This window comes from Diprion similis, chromosome 4 (assembly GCF_021155765.1).
Source record: "Diprion similis isolate iyDipSimi1 chromosome 4, iyDipSimi1.1, whole genome shotgun sequence".
Taxonomy (NCBI): domain Eukaryota; kingdom Metazoa; phylum Arthropoda; class Insecta; order Hymenoptera; family Diprionidae; genus Diprion; species Diprion similis.
The window spans coordinates 14,486,177-14,503,661 of record NC_060108.1 but is presented as its reverse complement, the minus strand read 5'-3'; the positions used below and the strand labels follow the sequence as shown (position 1 = coordinate 14,503,661).

The 17,485-nt window shown below is 38.9% G+C and overlaps 7 protein-coding genes across 14 annotated transcripts; 4 read left to right on the top strand and 3 right to left on the bottom strand.

The window, feature by feature from the left end:
- The first annotated feature begins 98 nt into the window (after positions 1–98).
- LOC124405250 (NADH dehydrogenase (ubiquinone) complex I, assembly factor 6) lies at positions 99–1,539 on the top strand. Its single transcript, XM_046879989.1, has 4 exons — positions 99–379; positions 456–678; positions 810–1,205; positions 1,290–1,539. The coding sequence occupies exons 1-4, from the start codon at positions 234–236 to the stop codon at positions 1,476–1,478; spliced, it is 954 nt and encodes a 317-aa protein (XP_046735945.1). The 5' UTR covers positions 99–233; the 3' UTR covers positions 1,479–1,539.
- Positions 1,463–4,066, bottom strand: LOC124405252 (transcription factor Adf-1-like). 3 transcript variants are annotated; one of them, XM_046879993.1, is made up of 6 exons: positions 3,598–3,864; positions 3,236–3,339; positions 2,800–2,941; positions 2,467–2,621; positions 2,186–2,333; positions 1,463–2,105 (listed from the first exon to the last, which is right to left on the bottom strand). In XM_046879993.1, the coding sequence occupies exons 3-6, from the start codon at positions 2,805–2,807 to the stop codon at positions 1,610–1,612; spliced, it is 807 nt and encodes a 268-aa protein (XP_046735949.1). In that variant the 5' UTR covers positions 2,808–2,941; positions 3,236–3,339; positions 3,598–3,864; the 3' UTR covers positions 1,463–1,609. The 3 variants fall into 3 exon arrangements, with proteins under 3 accessions (XP_046735949.1, XP_046735950.1, XP_046735948.1); XM_046879994.1 differs by lacking the exons at positions 3,236–3,339; positions 3,598–3,864 and adding an exon at positions 3,942–4,066; XM_046879992.1 differs by lacking the exon at positions 3,236–3,339.
- Positions 4,006–9,585, top strand: LOC124405244 (zinc finger and SCAN domain-containing protein 2-like). 3 transcript variants are annotated; one of them, XM_046879978.1, is made up of 15 exons: positions 4,006–4,140; positions 4,534–4,804; positions 4,919–5,040; positions 5,179–5,300; positions 5,555–5,700; positions 6,146–6,314; positions 6,577–6,742; positions 6,807–7,067; positions 7,138–7,475; positions 7,560–7,906; positions 8,009–8,082; positions 8,147–8,378; positions 8,470–8,648; positions 8,738–9,016; positions 9,102–9,585. In XM_046879978.1, the coding sequence occupies exons 1-15, from the start codon at positions 4,006–4,008 to the stop codon at positions 9,288–9,290; spliced, it is 3,030 nt and encodes a 1,009-aa protein (XP_046735934.1). In that variant the 3' UTR covers positions 9,291–9,585. The 3 variants fall into 3 exon arrangements, with proteins under 3 accessions (XP_046735934.1, XP_046735936.1, XP_046735935.1); XM_046879980.1 differs by lacking the exon at positions 4,006–4,140 and adding an exon at positions 4,262–4,439; XM_046879979.1 differs by lacking the exon at positions 4,006–4,140 and adding an exon at positions 4,262–4,443.
- Positions 9,586–9,719: 134 nt separating this feature from the next.
- LOC124405251 (ubiquitin-like-conjugating enzyme ATG3) lies at positions 9,720–12,374 on the bottom strand. Its single transcript, XM_046879990.1, has 6 exons — positions 12,082–12,374; positions 11,804–11,992; positions 11,475–11,723; positions 11,248–11,397; positions 10,571–10,698; positions 9,720–10,488 (listed from the first exon to the last, which is right to left on the bottom strand). Exons 1-6 carry the CDS (start codon positions 12,151–12,153, stop codon positions 10,326–10,328), a joined length of 951 nt encoding a protein of 316 aa, XP_046735946.1. The 5' UTR covers positions 12,154–12,374; the 3' UTR covers positions 9,720–10,325.
- Positions 12,375–12,508: 134 nt separating this feature from the next.
- On the top strand, positions 12,509–14,141 carry LOC124405253 (programmed cell death protein 10). 4 transcript variants are annotated; one of them, XM_046879995.1, is made up of 5 exons: positions 12,509–12,880; positions 13,075–13,252; positions 13,345–13,477; positions 13,554–13,718; positions 13,783–14,141. In XM_046879995.1, the coding sequence occupies exons 1-5, from the start codon at positions 12,809–12,811 to the stop codon at positions 13,874–13,876; spliced, it is 642 nt and encodes a 213-aa protein (XP_046735951.1). In that variant the 5' UTR covers positions 12,509–12,808; the 3' UTR covers positions 13,877–14,141. The 4 variants fall into 4 exon arrangements, with proteins under 4 accessions (XP_046735951.1, XP_046735952.1, XP_046735953.1 ...); XM_046879996.1 differs by having other exon boundaries at positions 12,512–12,880; positions 13,348–13,477; XM_046879997.1 differs by having other exon boundaries at positions 12,514–12,880; positions 13,802–14,141.
- Positions 14,127–14,971, bottom strand: LOC124405256 (actin-related protein 2/3 complex subunit 5). The gene is made up of 3 exons (XM_046880002.1): positions 14,700–14,971; positions 14,543–14,615; positions 14,127–14,476 (listed from the first exon to the last, which is right to left on the bottom strand). Exons 1-3 carry the CDS (start codon positions 14,834–14,836, stop codon positions 14,237–14,239), a joined length of 450 nt encoding a protein of 149 aa, XP_046735958.1. The 5' UTR covers positions 14,837–14,971; the 3' UTR covers positions 14,127–14,236.
- Positions 14,972–15,152: 181 nt separating this feature from the next.
- Positions 15,153–16,566, top strand: LOC124405255. The gene is made up of 4 exons (XM_046880001.1): positions 15,153–15,336; positions 15,427–15,551; positions 15,636–15,743; positions 15,889–16,566. Exons 1-4 carry the CDS (start codon positions 15,194–15,196, stop codon positions 16,008–16,010), a joined length of 498 nt encoding a protein of 165 aa, XP_046735957.1. The 5' UTR covers positions 15,153–15,193; the 3' UTR covers positions 16,011–16,566.
- Positions 16,567–17,485: the final 919 nt, after the last annotated feature.

Genomic DNA, 17,485 nt, shown 5'->3' with positions numbered 1-17,485 from the left:
ATCTACATGTCGCTAATACTCCGCAGCTTACAGCAGCCGACAAACTCTTACGACAGAACCGCGAACACAACCTAAAAATCATTTGAAGCTCCGAAGACACTGTGCAAGACCAGAAATTCAAATCATTATATGTCATAATGTTATGACAATTACGATTAGATATGATTACCAGGTTATCGCGTAATAAAACGAACATTTTTGAAATTCCCTGAATTTTAGTCTTTAAAAATATTATGGCATCGATTCTAGTAAATAGCCGGTCGGCAACAATGAACAAATGTTCCTTGCTTATCGAACTTTTTTGCACTCCACTACTTACGCGCTTTAAGGCTACAGTCGCAAAGCAAACGCCGGCTGAGTATTGCTTGGATTTGGTTAGGTACCTATTGATGCTGTGTAGCTCGAAAGCCCAACTTACATCACGATTTGTTAGCCCTGGAGCTTTCATTTTTCAGGAAATATGACTACGAGAATTACCTCTGTGCTTTACTCCTTCCAAACACAGTGCGGTCTGCAGCACTTGCTATCAGAGCTTTCAATGTCGAAGTAGCAAGAGTGGAGGAACAAGCAAGTGAGACTACCATTGGAAAGATGAGATTCAAATTTTGGGAGGAGACACTGGATAAAATCTACAATGACGCTCCACCCAGGAATCCAGTTGCCTTGGAGCTACATCGGGTAGAACTATTACATATCAGGCTATCGCATTAAGATCTATTAACTGCTTCTGTTAAAGGCCAAATAACAAAGGTACACGATATTAGGCGCATGGAACTTGAAGCTCTTAACAGAAGTTGATATTTTTACAGATCGTTAGAAAGCATAAGCTTTCGAAACACTATTTGAAACGTCTGATAGCTGCCCGTTCAGACAAACTAACTCTTTCCATATTCCCAAGCCTTGAATCTCTGGAGGCATATGCCGAAAATACAGCTTCACCGGTTTACTACTTGCTACTGGAAGCTAGCGATATAAAACATGTCCGTGTCGACCATGCGGCCAGTCACTTAGGCAAGGCACACGGAATTACAAATATAATTCGCTCAATTCTTTACAATGCTCAGAGACGGTCAATCGTTATCCCCCAGGACATAATGATGAAGCATAGCCTTTCGACAGAAGAGTTGCTTCGAGGAAAGTCAAGAAAAGCGATTAGTGATGCTGTTTTCGATGTTTCCTCAAGAGCTAAGCTACATCTCGAAAAGGTAAATGTGTATATAAATTACACGATGAGATACAAAATATATCAGATGTTTCCATCTTAAGATATTTTGTACTTGGTTTTTTAGGCACGTTCATTGCGCAATGACGTCCCAAAGAAAGCAAACGCAATTTTTCTCCCAGCTATCGCAATCGATTTCTATCTAGAACGGCTCAGGCGAGTGGACTTTGATATCTATCATCCAAGCCTACAACACAGGAGTGCACTTTTACCGATAATACTGTTCTGGAAAAAGCTACGTTCTCATCCATATTAATAATGTCAATTGTTGTACATATATTTAAATAGAAATAAATACACATCGACAAAAATAATACCAATTGTTTCCAAAGTTAACAAGGTGTAACACCATACTCTGGAATTTAGACACCAGAATTATTTCTCTATTCAATTTGATTCATTGTTTTTATATCCGTGCGTGCATAGGTACGACATTATATGGATTTTCGCTCTGTTCTTATCATCACTGTTCAATTCTCCAACCATCACACCAACCATCTTCCCAAACAGTTTATCTGCGTTTTCTTCATCAGACACTGATGACGCTATCTGCTTGGTAGCATTCCCTATATCGCGAAGACTGTCTAGAAGCCCTTCTTCTAGTTTCAACTTGTCTCTCTTTATAGAGATCGGGGAAGTGCTGGGAGATATGCTTCTGTACCTCTTGCTCGGTGGAACGGTCGTTACAGTATCAGGTGTGACAGCTTGATCTGTTGCGAGGTTTTCAACATAACCAGTTTCTACTGGTAAAGAATTATCTATCCCTCCATTCCATGGAGGGTCACCCAATGCACCTGAATCGAAAGATTCAAGTTTGACATCACGCGTCTCTTTTATAAGCTCAGTGTCCCTTAGTGAGCCATATATATGAGGCAAGATTCTTCTATAAATAAGAGCAGACACAAATGTGGATTGAACGCGCTTCTGCAATTAATATGAGCTTAGTTTTATTCTCGGCTTTACCTTCGCTCGATAATATGCTTTTCCAAGAACCTCATAGATTCGTAAAAAGGCCAGGCTGACTGTACAAGGCCAGGATTTTTCTTGAGTTTCCGATGTTCTGCTGTGTAACGATCACGCAAACTTATCCATTTCTTATAAATTTCCTGTGCTGATATACAGATGATTACATATTTGCCACACTATGTGTTACAATTAATCGTTAAAGTTTTTTATTCTTGAACTTGATTGGCCCTGTAACTTTGGATTTGTTACTGTGAGTGATACAATGCTATCATATTTACATGCGCATCCCATTAGATCTCCAATTTCCTGCCACATGAATTGTTTGTATGCAGGATCTTTGAAGTCTGTTCTTGATCTATCATAGAGTGCTGGTCTTTCACGAACCAATCGGACAAGCAATTCAGTTTCCTTAAGATAATTACTCACATCCCCACTGTAATAGAAAATAAAAAGTTTAATTACACATTACATACATTACAACTCGGTTGTTTCAGATTTTCGTATACAGTTTACAATTTATATATACAATTTGTTTCTGAAATTTCATGAATTAAATGATACAACCGTGCGATTCAACATAAAAAGAAATGAATACATAAACAAAGGATTACCTTGCCATTGTAAGAATTCTGGCAGATTTGTATCAGGTTTCATTTCAGTCAGGGCTTTGTAACTATATTAGTATATTTCTTCTCTTAACAGCTGAACCGATACCATTTTCAAAAGGCCCGACTTTGTAGCATTTGGAGCAACCTGTGATTGAATGAATACATGAACTAGATCTAGCACCTAAATTTAGTTGCAGAAAGGTATCTTGTATGTCATTGTGTGTCACAATTGAATCGAAATGGAATTGTTTGACATTAAACACATTTTTGCAACAAAAATTATTAAGAAACTTCCTACAATTAGCATCTTTTATTCACATAGATTCTTCTTCTTCTTTTTTTTTTTTTTGTCCTTTTCGGCAGATCCCTTCAGGGTAAGTACCAAGTACTCTATTAACATGGATTGCGACAAATACGTCCATGACGTTCATATACGTACGATTTCTCAGATCGGCACACGTCACGGTATAATCAAGGTTATGCCCGCCAAGTCATACCAAGTTATGCTCATACATATTCCGTAACGTCGGTTCCCTTCACAATCTTGTTGAAACCAACAAAATATAGCATCCCGTAAGATAAATTAATAACGGTGGGGGAACCGGGTCATTAACGAAAAGGAAAATGACATGATCACCGCAACATTTGACGTTGATCAACAATGAAAACAAAACAAACTCAATTTGCGTAGTAAACAGTATGCTTGTCACAACCCTTTTGGATCCATTTGAAAATAGTATTCAAAGCAACGGCTAGAGATTACAAACGTATTGACAAATAAATCACAGTTGTCTCATTTACTTCAGATTCCAAGGAATTATTAAAGGAATATAGGTATAACGTGAAATTTCTGTTTTTGGAGGTTAACCCAAAATGTCTTAGCACACAATTCTCCCTCTTTCGGTATCGTGGCGTTGCAAACTGGAGCTCATACAGGGTGTCGTAAATAATTTCTTATGATCTACGAATATATGTCTTAATATGAAGCAACGTAGTCCCGATATTTTTTAACTACTGAGTACAGCTTCGGAAAATCTTTTGTCGAGAACGTTGGATAGAAGTCCGATCAGCGGATGAAAATATTCTCTTGCAGTGAAACGTGAGTGGATGACCGGGCTGACAAGCAATAGGGACGAGTTAGTTACCGGTCACCCGTTGTACTGCGGGCAGGGGCCGTAGGCAGGGCCTCTAATAATATTTGTCGCCATTATGGAGGTCCCGCTTTATGATTCAGCGGTTTGTCGATTATGTGCCGAAGACAATGGCAACGGAGAATTCTTGTACACAGCTGACGGCGAAGAGTCGGATTTAAGCTCCATGGTGAATCGCTACTTGCCGCTGAAGGTATGAGAATTTGCAAGCTATCCTTCGATATCAGACAGCAACTTGACTTCCTATTTCACCAATATGGAGGCTCCACTGATTTTCGTTGCACAACCTCAAACTCACGTACTACACGAATCAAGATATTATTTTGTATTTCTATTTCGACCTTTCTGACGGTGCCGAACCCGAGGGCACCGATAATTTCACACGCAAAAAAATTACTCTCGATTATATCAACTATCGTCAAACAATTAAAAACATATGATCGAGTAAAATAATCGTTACATCCTTCTAGAGCTAAGAGCTGGCTGATAGGTGCAAGTAATGATAATAGAATATTTTCTGTAGACACTCACTTTTTTTGTTTCATTGTGACTTATCTCTGAAAATTTCGTTTCTCACTTCCCATAGATTCGAGATGATGGTAAGCTACCTCGCACTATCTGCCCAGGATGCAACATTCAGCTGGAGGCAACTGTACAGTTCTTCGAATTGCTTGTCGAAGGACAAAAGAAAATTCGTGAGATGTGGAAGTCTCAAGTCGAGCAACATCGCAAGGCTGAGAGGGAGCGCCTTCGTGCTGAAAGGGAACATACTGAGTTGGAAATTGTCACTCCTGAGCTTGACCATTTTGGATTACAAGCTGAGGGCGATCATATTGAACGGCAAATTGTTATTAAAAGTAAGCTGATGAATGGGACAAAAGGTGGTTCTGATTGATTACCTTGTTTAATATTGATTGCAACTGATCCCTCAACATCATCATGAGGTAATTGAAATATACTACATTTTCCAGTCATGCCAGATGGAACCCTATATACGGCGGAACATGAGATGAGTTTACAAATGGAAGGGTTGGATAAGCCTAGAAGAAAACGAGGCCGACCTCCCAAGGCCCATACTGAGGCTGAGGCTAAGGTAACATGCTGGCGATTGATGTAATTTTTTCTATTTGCAATCAAGTTTCTGTTCTTTTGAAAAGGTAAACATCACAAGCTCAAAAGATACATTTTCTTTTTTGAATGTACACAATTTTAGTCAATTTCATTCATACAGGAGACTGTGAAAGAATTGAAACAAGAAGTCTGCAGTCAAGGGGAAGAAGACAAGCAAGAGGAGGAGCTCGAAGAAGTAGATGGTGATGGTAGGCGTCGCCGAAAACGAAAAGTGCCAAAAAGGTAATTAACTAGGTGATCTAGAATCCTATCACATTATTAATTTGCTACTGAGACTGTTTGATGCTGAAACCAGCAACTAAATACCAACAATATATAGCTAAGAGCAAGAGTTTTTGCAAAAGCATTGCGATCACAAAATTTGCTGGGTAATTTCCAGAAACCTTACTTTCAGTTATTTGGCTGTTGAGAACGGGTCACTAGTTTTAGCATAATTTAAATTGATACTCCTCTGCAACCTATACATTCCTCTATAGATTCATGGAAGCTGTGCAGGGAAAGGAGCTGGAGAGGATATTTAAAGAAGAAGGGGTAATCGATGAAGAAGATGATGATGAGCCTGAGGATGACTTTGATGATCCGGAAGAACGTCTGAATTTGCCAACAACTGATGGTCACGAAGGTTCGTAGTTTTTAGTGTCTTGTTGCCAGTAAGTTTAAATACGTGTCGCTAATGTTACGTGCTGAGTCACTCTTCACACTCATGACTCATTCTTTATTTATCGTGTCTAATTGACCTCCCATTTTACCTGATTATTGCCTTTTATTCCCAGAACCCTGATCCTACACTGTACTCAGTGCACTCGCTAACGCTTCATTCCATTTTTTCCAAAACACTACTGACCTACCCTTTGAACTTCACACTTTATTTTTACTGTTCCATCAACTTCCTCGCAATACACATATAATTGATATTCTAAACATACCTAAAGCCGAACCAATCTATTCCTTACGGCTCGGAAGAAACGACCTTCAGGTCATTACATTAAAACTAATTTTAATAGTCTTATTGGATTTTTGGAACAACAAAAAATTATTCATTTTTCCCAACGTACTTCAAATCATAGAAATTATTGGGCATCTGGAGACTCAAGAGGGGAAAGACCTTGGTGAACTAGTGATAGTAAATCGTGGAAGAGGTAGGGGCAGGCCACGGCTTCGGCGGCGTAAGACTAAATTCACATGTAATTTGTGTGGACGAGGATTTCTGCAACGTAGCAGATATATTATGCACAAGTAAGTGAACAGTTATAGCATTTGTTACCACATTTTCAATGGTACAATAGGTTTCAGTACTTCAATAATTTAGTAATTTGTAATTGGGGCTGTTCTGGAACGAGTAGTTTTGGCACAGTTATTGTGACCAGGGACATAAAATAAAAATATTTGGTGTAATGTTTTGTAAATTGCGAAAACATCCGGCGCCAGTATGGTCGTGCAGAAACGTTTGGACCCTTATTTTCATTTTTATGGAACGTATTTGACATTTTTATATTAGGAGCTTTCACAAAGGCGTCAAGTACGAATGTCTCGAGTGTAAAAAGCAGTTTACGAACAGAGACAATTTTGGTCTTCATCAGAAAACTACAGGACACACTGGGGAAGGAATAATAGAAAATCCAGAGGAGAACGATGTTCGCAATCAAGAGCCTCCAACAACTGAGGTATATTCAATCGTTTCTTATAGACTGGTATTATTTGCAATATTTCACCAGTTTTTCAATCCAGGGAACGGAAAATGCAGCAGTTGTTCCACCCAAAGAGACGCAAGATGTACCTGGAGAAGCTTCTGTGGCGGAAGAAAAACGGCGTGAAGTTGGTGGGAAAATGATTGAGTGTGAACTCTGTCAAAAACAATTCCAGTCAAAGCAGAGCTATGAGGTTCATGCAAAGGTTGTTCATCAAGGGGAAAAACCCTATACATGCAACATATGTAACAAGACCTTTGCCTATCACACAAGCCTGAAAGGGCACATGCTTGCGCATGAGGTGAGGATTCCATTGTTCTGGAAAATGAACTATTGAATTACTGACTTACCTTAGCATACATTTTTTCCAGGCAAATAAATCTGACAAGGGATTTCCCTGTGATATATGTGGCAAAGTTCTAAATCACCCTAGCTCAGTTGTGTACCACAAGGAAGCCGAGCACAATAATGGCCGCCGTTTTGTGTGCAATAAGTGTGGGAAAAGCTTCAAGCACAAACAGCTGCTGCAGCGTCACCAACTGGTACATTCAGATGATCGCCCATACGTTTGCAAGTCTTGCGGTGCCACTTTTAAGACTAAAGCCAATCTGATAAATCACCAATCTATTCACACTGGAGAGAAGAAATATTTCTGTGAATTATGCGGGCAGCAATTTGCACACAAGACCAGTCTCACACTGCACTATAGGTACTGATTTATATTTTCTGGTATAGCTGAGGTAAAAAGTTTATATGTTCATGATTATTAACGATTTCCGGTCCCTATTTTCAGATGGCATACAGGGCACAAACCTTACACATGTGAAGTATGCAGTAAAAGTTTTTCACAGAACGGCAATCTGCAGGAACATATGAGAATTCACACAGGAGAAAAGCCTTACTGTTGTGACTACTGTGGTCGAAAGTTTACCACCTCCTCACAGTTCAAACTTCACGTGAAACGACATACAGGCGAGCGTCCCTGGAAATGTGAATTTTGCGCAAAATGCTTCCTGCACAAGGATACTTGGAAGTGTCACGTCAGACGGCACAAGGGTGAACGCCCCTTCCAATGTGCCCACTGCAATCGCGGGTTTACTGAGCAGTGGGCTCTCAAAAAACATCTTCGATTGCACACAGGTATTCATATTATTGAAGAGCCATTTTGGTGTAGAAGGGTTGTCGAAGATCACGAGAATATTCAATATAAAAGTAATCCGATTTTTGCTTTTCCTTGTCCAGGGGAAAAGCCGTACTCATGTAATATCTGTGGTAAAGCCTTTGCTGATTGCTCGAACCTCACTAAACACAAAAAGGTACTGTGTACAATGACCATTGTTGAAAATGGTCAAACAGAATTAAACATTTATTTTTCGGCAGGTGCACAGAGAAAATAAAGTTGCTGATGTTGGGGAGCTGACAGAAAATCCTCCCATCGGCGAGGTATGGCAGATATTACCTGGTGCACAAGAGGGTGATGAGAATTCGCTTGGAGATCAAGTGACTCAAGTTATTGCAACTGATGAGGCATCGGGTGATGGCATACAGCAGATTATATATGTCTCATATCAGGATCCAGATGATCCAAATCAGTCGAGAACATTACACTTTGGTAGGCAAATTTCCAATGAAAGAGAATTTATCCAATGTTTTATTGACACCAGGGCAAAAACAATAATATATTTTGTCATCCCGCCATGTAGTTGATGCTGGCATGATGGAGAACAAGGAGGTTGCTGCAGTAGCAGGGAGCCAATCATTGCCGTCTTTGGAAGTCGAAGATGAAGATGAGACAACCCAACAGCCTGTACAAGATGAAGAGAATCTCGAGCCAGATGAGAGAATCAACATGGAATTAACCGAGTCTGACTTACAGCTGCAGGTGTGAAATGATTAAAATTATGTTCAATATGTATGGTGATGCGTGTGTGTGTGTGATTATAACCCCCTTACGCATCTTTCATGTCTCAGATTACCGATGAGGAAGGAAATCCTATTCCACTTTCGATTCAAGATGCGCGACAATTACTGTCGGAAGGTCAGTTTGTTAGTCAGCTGGGTGACGGTCAGACAATTAGAGTTCACTCAGGAGTCTTGAGTCAAGAATTGGCGCAACAACTAGAAGTTGAAGATCAAGGCTCCATGACAATCGAGGATCCAAACGAAACTGTAACAGAGGATCCAAGCAGCACTGTAGCCTTGACTTCGACAACTCACACTGACGCCGAAGATATTGTCAAGGCGTTGGAGGTATACTTTCAGTATTGTCTTCCGGTTGTGTCTAATTGAAAAATTCATTCAATTATTTTTGTTAACAATTAATTTTTCATACAAGGATGAGGACACTGATGCAACGGCTGTTGCTGCTGTTAATCAAATGGAAACCGAGGAACAGACTGAAGACATAATGGATGGCGAGCAAACGATAGAATTCACAACTCAAGATGGCCAGAAAGTCCGACTTGTAACGTCTTATCACGTCGACCCAATGCAACTCGCCTCCGAATACTTGACTATTGTCTAAATGACGAAGTCAGCATTTTAGCTGCCGAAAAAAAAATATTCTCATGCTACGATAATAAAATATTACATTGAACCTGTACAATTACGAGCGGTACCCTTGTGCTTTATAATCGTAGTGACTTGCAGAAATTATGAAAATTCAATGACAGGCTGATGTGTTCAGGCAAGCACATTACCTCGAGTATCTAACTACAGTTTATAAGTATCCAATTGATTATGTATAGAGTTGAAATAATGTATCAATTCTTTACCAATGTAAGACGGTAGTAAATAAATGACGAAAAACTGACAGAAAATTTCCATCTACATCACAGTGTTTTATATGACTCACAATTACCTATTACAAGTTGAAAAATTGATTAGAATTGGGGATGGATTATGGGTTACATAATAATGCGAAGTGTAAATGAAACGTCCACTTTTAGGTCCGTATTTTTAAAGCAATTTATTTGCAGATGCAAAAGATTGATTAATATTATTCTGTGTTATTTCCTGCATATTCAATTTACCCTAAAGATAAATCTAGTACTGAAGTCCGACATATTTGTAAGTGCACAGGTAGTTTTCGTCAAACTAAAGACAAACAGAATTTTACCACCTGCAAAAATAAACCGAAGTATTCTTAACGATCATCTGGTAATCATCAGTAGTATCGATGATGAGCTTAAAATCGCCATCATCTTTATAATACCAGGCAATATAAGTAATTAGCTATGCTTGGGTAATTCGGTTTGATGAAAGAATCGATCGTATTAATCTAGAAATGGCAAGAAGTAACTCATTGCAGTAGGCAATCTACCAGAAGCTAATTACTTAGGCGTCGAATTACCGTGGTGAGTATTAATTAATCAGATTTATGGAGCTGATTATGGTTCCAGGATTGTAATTGTAAACTTATCATGGTACGCTGACTTGGTTTCCATTTTCATGGCAGCACGCTATTTCTTTCCTCGCGATGTCAGGGTGGTACACGCAATTGAAAATGAAATTGCAATATTATTAAGTAGCATTACTTTCACCTGACTATTGCATCCACCTATCCAGAGGTGGTAAGCATAAAATTCTGTGTATAATCGTACTCAATCGTGGGAATGACAGACTGAACAAACTTGAGAAATATAATTAGGTACATGTGAACGCCCAGTTCTCTCCCACCCTCCATTACTGTCTCTATGATCTTCTTCATCACCTCAGCATGCCTAAAAAAATGTTTCATCTTTCAGTACAAAAAGTGTGCCTGTAAAGATAAATACATGTAGGGTGTCAGCCCACGTCCAATACCTGCATGGATGCACAGATGCCATAGGTGGACCAGGAAGATGTGGATGAGTTTCCATTGTAACAGTCTTTTTCGCGTGGTCCTGGCTTACATCTTCATACATCTCTTCAACACTCAGTGGCTTGCGACTCTGAAAGTATTATATGTGCTACTGTAACTAAATGTAAGATAGGAACTTTTTTCCAGTGGAACAACGTAACTTCCTGACTGATGCCAGTTTTTCTAGAATGTCTCTACCCTGATCAAGTATTTGAGAAAATGTTTTATAATCAGAACCTTAAAAAGTGACTACAATCTGTGTGTTTGATTCTATTTTTCTATCTGTGACCTTATTTTGCTTAGTGCCCAGATCATCACAAATTGTTTCAAAAACATTCAAGAACTCTTATATTACAGTATAGTCATGACGCACTGTAGTGATTGTTGCCAATCATCTGTCGTATGGTAGATGCAGTACTCGTACGGTACGCCATTGATTATTCATTTTAAACATTATTATTTTAAAGACTTCTTCTTTAATAATTGAAATGTTATCTTTTGATACTCGAAATTGCTTGGAATCATTTCTATTACATACATAGAAAGGACGTTGTTACAGACGTAACATTGCTACAGACTGTTTAAACAGTTTTTCTCCTTATCCCAACTTTTAATTGCGACAGCAGTCTTAACTACATACCTCATCATACCCAAACAGCCACAGCCGAGGTGTTTGGTAATATTTGTCATAGGTGATGTGAAGATCATATGTGCGTGTATGTATGATTTCACCATCAGTACAAGAATCGCGTTCTTCATTAACAGGTTTTCGTGTCGATTCCGAAGTATACTAAATAGAAATAGATTGAAGACAAGAATAAAAGAATACCGATTGTGCATCATTGTGCCATTCACAATTTTCTGTACCTTATCATCTTCGTCCAATAGACCGCTGACCTCGAACGCCTCCATATCTGCTGGCTCTTCATCATCCTCATCATCCTCGTCTGTGTCTCCACCTCTAGTAGCAGCCTCCGGCTGCCCTTCCTCCAATGTCATTTCCGTAACTTTCTCATCTATTCCTCCAATGCTCGAGTCATAATGATGGGTATCGACCCATCCACCTTCAGGATCGTCTACCTCAATAACACGTTCCTGATCTTCACAATACTCTATCTAGAAATATTAAATGTAAAATATTTACAGACAATTTGAGGGTTGAACTCATGTCAAAACATAGTCCAAGTTTTACTGACTTGTTTACATCTCCGTGAACATGGCACGTTACGAGTCAATAAAAACTGTTTGTTCTTTGGTAGGTATGACTTGACCCTGTCTTGGTCTCCAGTAGCCCACTGCCACGTAGGGCAATGATGTACAAGGTGATCACCGGCAGCAACAAACTCTTCAGGGGTTAAAACTCCGGTTTCTCGGAACTTGCTCTCCTGCGAATTGCATACTGTGAATTAGTAAGGACCGAGATGAAACAGAGCAGGTGGGAATATAGGGGACGTTTTGTGTATGACAGTCGTACCTTCAGAACCGGGGTGAGATACTCGGCAACCCCGAGCGCCGTCCCTTTGACAGAATTGATAACGCTCTGCATTGTAACGACGTATACAGAAGTCGCGGTTTATCAGTTTGTCTATAAGTTTTTTTGGTATTTTTATGCGTGCTCGCGATCAGGATGGACTAATATCGGATGAATTTATTCATGCCGACGTCGTAGGTGAACGACTCATCTGTGTTTTGACGACTATCGATCGATTTTCGTCACAAAACACAAGCTCACCTGGCCCAGTAGAAGGCATGTGACAAGTAAAATAAATGCTCCTACATAAACATGGATGATCACCCATTGAGATACGAAACTCACTGAGACCATTGATATAACCATTAGTGAGACTCCGTTTTCTTTCAGTTTGTCGACCGCAACACCTGGACAAACCCGCGAGCCTGTCGTATACCATTTTATATAGAGAGAGTAGCTCTCTTCGTGTTATGTCCGTTTTCATTGCCACAAATCCGACAAGTCTTCCTCTGGACTCGTTAACCTTGTTTTATTTAACATCGAGTTTGTTGACAGCTGTCGGAATAGGTCGGGGCGCAATAATTGCACGATGAGGAATTGAAAACTTTATCTAATCTACCGTCTGTCTTACACTTGATGTATATCTCTCCTGGATGCAATCGGGTAGAGGACTGAGTAGTGCGCGTAGCTTTTCTTCGGAATATTCTTGAGGACCTCAAATTTGTGAAGGATGACAATGGGCGATGAGACCCCAGTTACATCACTCGTCCTTCCCGTAATATTACGCCCGATATTATCGAAGGTATTTACTGTAACCGTTTTATTTTTGCCTTTTAAGGGTCAACCTATTAACCTCTTAATCGTATAATAACACGTTGATTATTCCCACCACAATCACTTCTGGATATATCTGCAAAAACTAGCTATTCTGTAATATCTAAGCCCCAATTTTCGACCAAACGATTCCAAAGTGATCGCATTACTTTTTATCTACAGCTGGAACGGCAAAATGTAAGCGCTGCACAGACTTTACGTGCAGCTCTCTCAAAGGCGGAAAATTCACACCCAGGAGTTACGCATGATCTCGTCTTGGGAATTGTTCGCCGAGCTGATCTCAATCTCAATATGAATGAAAGTATTTTGCGACTACAAGGAGTTGCTTCTGACATTGATGGTATGTGAATAAACGAAATAAATTTATAAATTTGCCACGGCACCTCCATTTACTATCTCTTAATTATATGCAATATTATAAACTGTTTTCAGTAGTTGAGTATCGCTTAGCTCGTTCAGAGGACGCCTTCCAAGAATTAAACCGGAAGTCTGCTTCACTAAAAAAAATTCTGAGCAGGATCCCTGATGAAATAACTGATCGAAAAACATTTCTTGAAACGATTAAGTGAGTAAACTCTAGGTGCATTAATTGAACATTATTCAACGAGCACGTGCTTAGTTGCTATTTTTTGCATGTGCAGAGAGATTGCTAGCGCAATCAAGAAGCTCTTGGATGCTGTAAATGAGGTTGCTGGTTTCATACCAGGATCAGCAGGAAAACAGGCTTTGGAACAGCGCAAACGAGAGTTTGTCAAGTACAGTAAAAGGTTCAGCAACACACTAAAAGAATATTTCAAGGAAGGGCAGTAAGTGTTTTTTTGCTACCAATCAAGTTGTAAAATATGCAATATTCACTCTCTTTACCTGCAGTCTTCCACACTTTTTACAGAGCAAACGCAGTCTTTGTGAGTGCACTCTACTTGATTCATCAGACGAATATGATCATGGTTACAGTCAAGAATAAGTGCGAATGAATAGATGCAAAGAAGAATGGCAGGATGTCTTGGGAAAAATATTATTGATTAATGTAATACTGAGATAAGCAGAAAATCGATGGGGCAAAGCAGTTTCTTGCAAACTGGTGGCTAATGTTACATAGTGCCCAACTGCACCATGTTGTTGACTAATCAAATATTGTATACACCCACCTATGTTACCTGTATGAATTACTGTCCCACTCCCCTTTATCATAGATTTAACTAAAAATAAAATAGTTTAACAGGGTGAAATTGTCTATTTGCTTTGCCACATTTACCAAATTTACCAGGTTTAAAACAGTTTATTGATAACATATTTGTTGCAATTCCTTTCCATATTGTTCCATTTACGCTTGTTTGCTATCCGATAAAACTCTGACAATACTTCCAACACCTCCAACGTTGTAAACTTTTTCATGCCAGAGCAACAAATGTCCGCTGCTTCCTTCTGATGGAATTTCAAAACCCCTATATATGTACTTCATCAACACGTCAACCAGGTATTTGTCCAATTTTGCTACAGCGTCTTCAATTTGGTTTGATTTTATGCTCAATAGAACCTTAAGTGTTAGGTTCAAAGCATTGTCCTATAAAAAGCGTTGTTCATCAGGATCAATAGGTTGGTCAAAACGTAGCAAACCTTTGCAATTTACCTTCACTTGTTGATTCTTGCATCCGAGAGGTGCAGACTTGAGTACGGATATCAGAGCTTCGATGTTTTTCCCCTTGAGTCTTTGATAAGAAAAATGTTTGTTTTTTAGCTGAAAAAATGCAAATTTGATCGCAGGTTAAAGTCGACGTAAAGGATATTGTCCAAGAAGAGTGATGATTTCCATCTCGTCAGGACCAGCAGTTCCGCCGTCACCCTCTTCCTCTTTAAAATTATCTTCATTATACTGGTCGACATCGATTTTTCGAAAAGCTGAGCTTGAAGTGTTCTTTGACATTTTAACTGTCACTTGTGTAGGATTAGTCACGACGTTAACGTTTGCGTCAGTTTAGGTTAGGGTTTCCTCAGACACGCCTTGACAGCTGTGGTCTCCATTCTGTGTTGGCCATGGCCACGGGCCTTACATAAAAGCTTGCTAAGCTGTGGTGGGATTGGCCCGCTTAGAGTCCAAGTTCCTAATTTCGACTTACGCCGCAAGGTGGCGTGTCGTGTCTCATGGCATGTCGGGGCCTCATGTGCGACAGAGAAAGAAGTAGCCTCTATCTCTGTTTCTCAATGGGCAAGGGAAGCAACAAGGTAACGACCACGTGCTTCTACGGATAACCGGCGCGGGATTAAATATTGTTGCATATAGATGGATTGCCCGATGTTAATCAGCAACTTGAGAAAGCCAAGAATTTATTGGTATCAGACGGATGCGGAAATCGTGATTCGTATAATTCTTCACGATGTGGAGGATTACTTTCTTAGCGTAAGGACAGACGAGCTTGAATTTAGGTACGAACGCTGATAAACAGTTTTGGTCGGTTTACCGTGCATCTGTCAATAATTCTTAGGATTTCATTGATCAATGTTTGATAATTTCAGCACATCGCTAGAAGGCATCGATTACTATATTTATTTGTATCTTTTTGGCGCAGTCATTGCCGAGAAAACTATCCACAAAACAACTGGAAGAGAACTCACAGTTTACCTTCAAAAAGTTCAAAAGTGTAAGAATGTACATAACCTACTATTAAATGTAGCTAATACAGAGTTGATATTATCTAAAAGTTGGTATTCTATTCTGCTTCCAGGGACCCCCTGGCCAAGGCTGCTTTACTCAAGCATAGCATATCCACATGTATATGTGGACCTTGATCACCTTGCCTCGATAAAACCCAAGAAAGATATTGATTGGAATGGTACGATTCATTCGTGATTGTATTCAATGAACAAACGGTCCAAGCCTAGCAAATAGCCCAATTTCGTATGCGCACAAGTACATACCAAGATAACTATATAACATTGCTAAGATCAAAAGGATTTAACTGTTCAATACATTTCCAGAGAGAGAAGACTTTGCTACCTTCAAACGAAAACATGATATATCTTATATAAGGCCCGATGTACCATCTTCAAATGAAGACGAGTCTGCTGGAGAGGAGAACGATATGATTTTTGATTATTAACATGACTTGAAACGGATTGACAAAACTGAGTTCTAAATCTGATTCTAATGAGGTGTGAAGGCCAATCTACTTGGATTCGTTGAACGACACTTTCAAAAGGTAGAACCAAAAGTACAATTAACGAATTTCCGAGGTAACTAAAATGCTCCAATAATTATGTAGCTGAATTCTTTTACTTGTATATGACATTCTACTGTTGCTGATACAGCAAAGCTTTATTTACAGTTTACAATTACATTCAACACATATATTTTCGGCACGATCTGAAGTTATTGGAGGAATTAGTAGCCGGCGGACTGAATTTCTATTAAATAGAACAATGCGGTAAACTTTTATGCCTATAATCTCATCCTATTGAATTTTTCATACCTTATCCTTATTGACTCCATCATGTTTGGTCGCGAATTGTGGCCAACAGCTTGAGCCTGATTAATTTTGAAACTCAGAAACTGTTATAAGTTCTGTAGATTTGGTCTATTTTCCACCTTTTTTTTATCGGAGTAAATTAGTGATATTCACTGTTCATCCCGTGATATTTTTTACCTAGTTAAAAGTTAAGAATTATTGAAATCTAGTTATTGTATTTTATCTTTACTTTGTTTATACGAATAAATGAAAATTAATAAAAATAACTTTACACATGGGGGGTCTATCCATAAATTACGTGGTGCGAGTTTTTACGACCCCCCCCCCCACAGTCGGAGAATTTATCTTAAAACATTCTAACTGAAGGGTAAAAAATTGCAAGTTCTAATGGATTTTATAGAAATCAAGCATGTGTATGTGCGGTAGTAACAGTAACATGATCAACGCACACATGAGTTTTCCCAATGAAAAGTTTTATTGATCCATTCGCCTACAATATCGTGTGAGAACTGTGGCACGTCAATCAGGCCGAATTTTGGCCTATGTCATTCAGTCTCAGTGACGTGTTATTTTTGTCTGCATTCGCACATTCAAATATGTTTCCTTAAACATGTTGAAAAATACCTCTAAAGATGTCTTCGAAAAGAAAATTTACCATTGATGAAGGCAGTCAGAGTTTTACTAACATTATAAATAATGATTTGATAGATATTTTTAATAGCAATAGTAACAGCAGTGATATTTTATTTCCTGTGTAAAAACATTGTAAGCGACTAGTTACTAAAAATGATACACATGATGAAGCCTGCGTTGATCATCGATAATTTGAGAAATGCATTTGGAAAGAAAGAAATAATAAACCAAAAATCTAGAAGTATACGGAGGTTCCTGGCATGAAAGTAGCAACTTTACCTTAATTAGGTGCAAACAGAAAAAAATTAGACATTTTTAATACAGTATTTGATAAAATGTTTTGGGAAAATACTGCGACGACGACAAATCGATATGCAGAACAAATAATAAATAATAAAGATCAAAGACGAAAAATAGAAGAAACTTGGTTTGCTAGCAAATATTGAGAGCAACAATGCCAGTGTAAAGATTTCTGC